Here is a 3,046-nt window from a genome sequence, read left to right on the forward strand (position 1 = left end):
TTGGCTTCCATGAACGCATGCAAATCACTGTCTACGAAGTCATCAAATGATCGGCATTCAGAAAGTAGGCACGACTTAAAACATCTCAAGCTTGATCACCATCTTGTTTAACACCTTAACGTTTCGAATTATAACATATCTCTTGTAAAGACTCATATCTATAGGCTTATTTAATTCATCACTTCGAATTTTAACAGTTTAATCAGGGAGGAATAGAAGCGTAGAAAACTAGCAATGAGCCCTCGGGGATGAGAGGCTTTGCAGTGTATTTTCCATGGGCGTTATAGACATACCACCTCCGCAATATTCGTCGACTTCGAGGGATTGCTCTTTGAACGAACCCCTTCGTGCGGACTACTCCAATATGGCGGGATGAAACGGTAAGATACACCAGACCTATTAGAAGCTGATATAGCCAACGAGGCCGCCATGGTCTTAATAATCTCATGACTTCCTCGAAGTAGAAAGCCAACAAAAAACTCCCCCATCGCCCGCTGTAGCCGAAATGTGATAACGACATGCCAAAGCCGAAGCTACCTCCCGCTGTCCGTAGACCCCAAAGCCCACCGAGAGATCTCCAAACCGATGCAGTGCCGTTGTTTTGATGATGATGATAATGATAATGATGCCAGCCCGCCGGCTGAACCCTTTGATGCAATGCCCCAGTGACACCGAAGCACATCCAATGTGGGAAAGGAGGCGTCCAATCCCAGGAAAATCAAAAACACAAATCTAAAAAAAAAACCCCTACATCGCCTTTATCGGTATGCGGTGATTGGTGATCTCATGCGTACTCGTCGCCTCGCTCGTTTCGTGTCGTCAGTCTTGCTTCGTGCTCTTGATTCTTTTCCTTCATAAATTTGCCACTCATGGCTTCGGCGCGTCGAGCGGTTTTCTTCCATAGACTGTCCTGTGGTTCAGATAGGAGTGGAAGTCTCTTTCCTTGACGTGCGACCGTACGTCCAACAAGAACATCTCGATCTGTATCTCGGTCCATCCCAGGGCTCTGAAAGGCCTTGTCGCCAGACCCTTGAGACCTTCCAAGATCGTTTCCCGCATCAATATGCCACACTCGCGCAGCTCAGGCCTTGCTGGCCAGTCGCCGATGGGACATTTCCTCCTGTCCTCTTCCACGTTCTCGAAACCAGCGGCCCGCATCTCATCGGCGGCGGCGCGAATTCCATGCATTTCTGATCCAAGCACTCTTAATCCCGCGTCGAGGTACTGCGTGAAGACTCGGAAGCCGTACCCATCTCCGTCTGGGCAGGACTGGTCGTCGCACAAAGGGAAGAACTCGAGTTCTTGTATTTCAAACCAACCACCAGGCTTGAGGTGCCTACGAGAGTTCAGTCTCTTGTCTTCAGGTAGTATTATTCGATAGCTTGAGGAGGGGGTGTGAAAATGAGATGAGGAGTTTACCTATAGGCGCGTTGCATGAGATCGTTGCGATCGCGAATGGAGTGCAGGGTATGTCGCAGATGGATGAAATCAAAGTACTCTTCGTCTAGATCCCATCCATTTTCGTGTTCAATATCGTCGACCATGAAGTGACAGTTGGGAGGCACTTCACTTGGCTGAATCGGAGATAAATCGATGCCGAGAAACGTAGAGTTGGGATGCATATCGGCGACTACGGGGTCACATGTAAGTTTGACCGCTTATTATAAACGTAGCGAGATCGTAATGGTGTGAGAAGAACGGTGTGAAAGTGAATCATATGACGGCAAATGAAAGCGTCTTGAGGACTTGGGACTTACGTTCAATAGGCCAGTGACCGGGTCCAGTTCCTGTGAAGAATGGTGTTAACTCACTGCGATTCACAGCATATCCTAAGATGTAAACAAACGGCTCGGTGATGACGTCGCAAGATTCTGGCGTTGTTCTCTTCATTGCCGAGGCATCATGAACAACGTTGTGATGATTCTTGCAGAAGAAAGCGTTCATAACGTGGCGGCAGGTATTCGCCACGATGATCTCAAGTACGTCACCACCATGGTGCCTCACATGAAAAGCTTTCACATACCCAGATCCAGGACTTCGGCGCCTCTTGCCATCAGGTCATCGACAGGGGAAAAGAAGTACCTCCCACTCAGCTCAATGCTGATGATGTGCTTCATCTCGTCGCGGTCCTGCTCAATAGCATCGTTGGGAAATGCATAACGTCCTGCGCGGTAGGCGTGATATCGTAGTCGGTTCTCGTACATGTGCTCTCTCACACTGTCGGTCAAGCTCTCGGTGTCGTACTCATCGCCATTATGAGAACCGACAGTGATAGCTGTATCGGTGGAACCGGGCGGTGACATGACGGCCGGGCCTGAGGTTGCCGGAGAAGGGGGTCCGCCGAGTTTAAGCCGCTTTTCGGGGGGTTCTTGGTCTGAAGGCGGGCCGCGAGCGGACTTCACCAAGAGATCTCTCAGTTGTTCTTCGCGTAATGAGTTTGGCGGCGAATTCATTGTGGACGTGAATTATCTGCTTGTTGCGCTTCGTACCCGACAGACGCCAGCCTGAGTCAAATGTTCGAACCTAAGCGTACACGAACTTGACTGTTGTCGGGCGTGGAGAAAGGTCCTCGGCGACGGGCGCCTGACTTGTCGGGAAGTTGATGGCAATGCGAATTGGCAATGCGAAGCGATCCCAATCCAAAACCTTGGCTTTCTCAACGTCAGAGAGCTTTCCAGGGATGGAAAATTCTAACCAGGGACCCCTCCACCAAGACCAAAATGCCGGCGATGACGTCCCAGGTTGGCAGCCAGGCTTGTCTGTTTCCAACTGTCAGATCAGAAAAGTCCCGAAGCGGCGTGCGGCGTGGGGAGCGGTCGAACCGCTTGTGGATAGAGAGATAATCAGGATAGGGAAGATGTTGGACGAAAACGTCGGTTTGTTTGGAGGTGTGGAAGCGGGGAGGCGAGAACGAATGATGGGAAAGCAAACTTTGCGCTGCCTGTCTTGGAGAAGAGGAGGATACTGACAGGGGAAAAAGGAATAGAAAACCACTGGAGCGGATGACAAGGAGGGACCCGAGACAATGGAAAAGGGTTATTTGGGG

At 50.4% G+C, this 3,046-nt stretch overlaps 1 protein-coding gene across 1 annotated transcript; it reads right to left on the reverse strand.

Annotated features, from left to right (window-relative positions):
• Positions 1-202: 202 nt before the first annotated feature.
• On the reverse strand, positions 203-2,453 carry CLUP02_16622 (methyltransferase domain-containing protein; the record flags this gene model as incomplete). The annotated part of the gene is made up of 8 exons (XM_049295540.1): positions 203-647; positions 752-805; positions 868-905; positions 961-1,336; positions 1,420-1,630; positions 1,758-1,974; positions 2,024-2,046; positions 2,090-2,453. The coding sequence occupies 8 exons, from the start codon at positions 2,451-2,453 to the stop codon at positions 203-205; spliced, it is 1,728 nt and encodes a 575-aa protein (XP_049152687.1).
• Between the last annotated feature and the right edge of the window lie 593 nt (positions 2,454-3,046).

Source organism: Colletotrichum lupini, chromosome 9 (genome assembly GCF_023278565.1).
Source record: "Colletotrichum lupini chromosome 9, complete sequence".
Taxonomy (NCBI): domain Eukaryota; kingdom Fungi; phylum Ascomycota; class Sordariomycetes; order Glomerellales; family Glomerellaceae; genus Colletotrichum; species Colletotrichum lupini.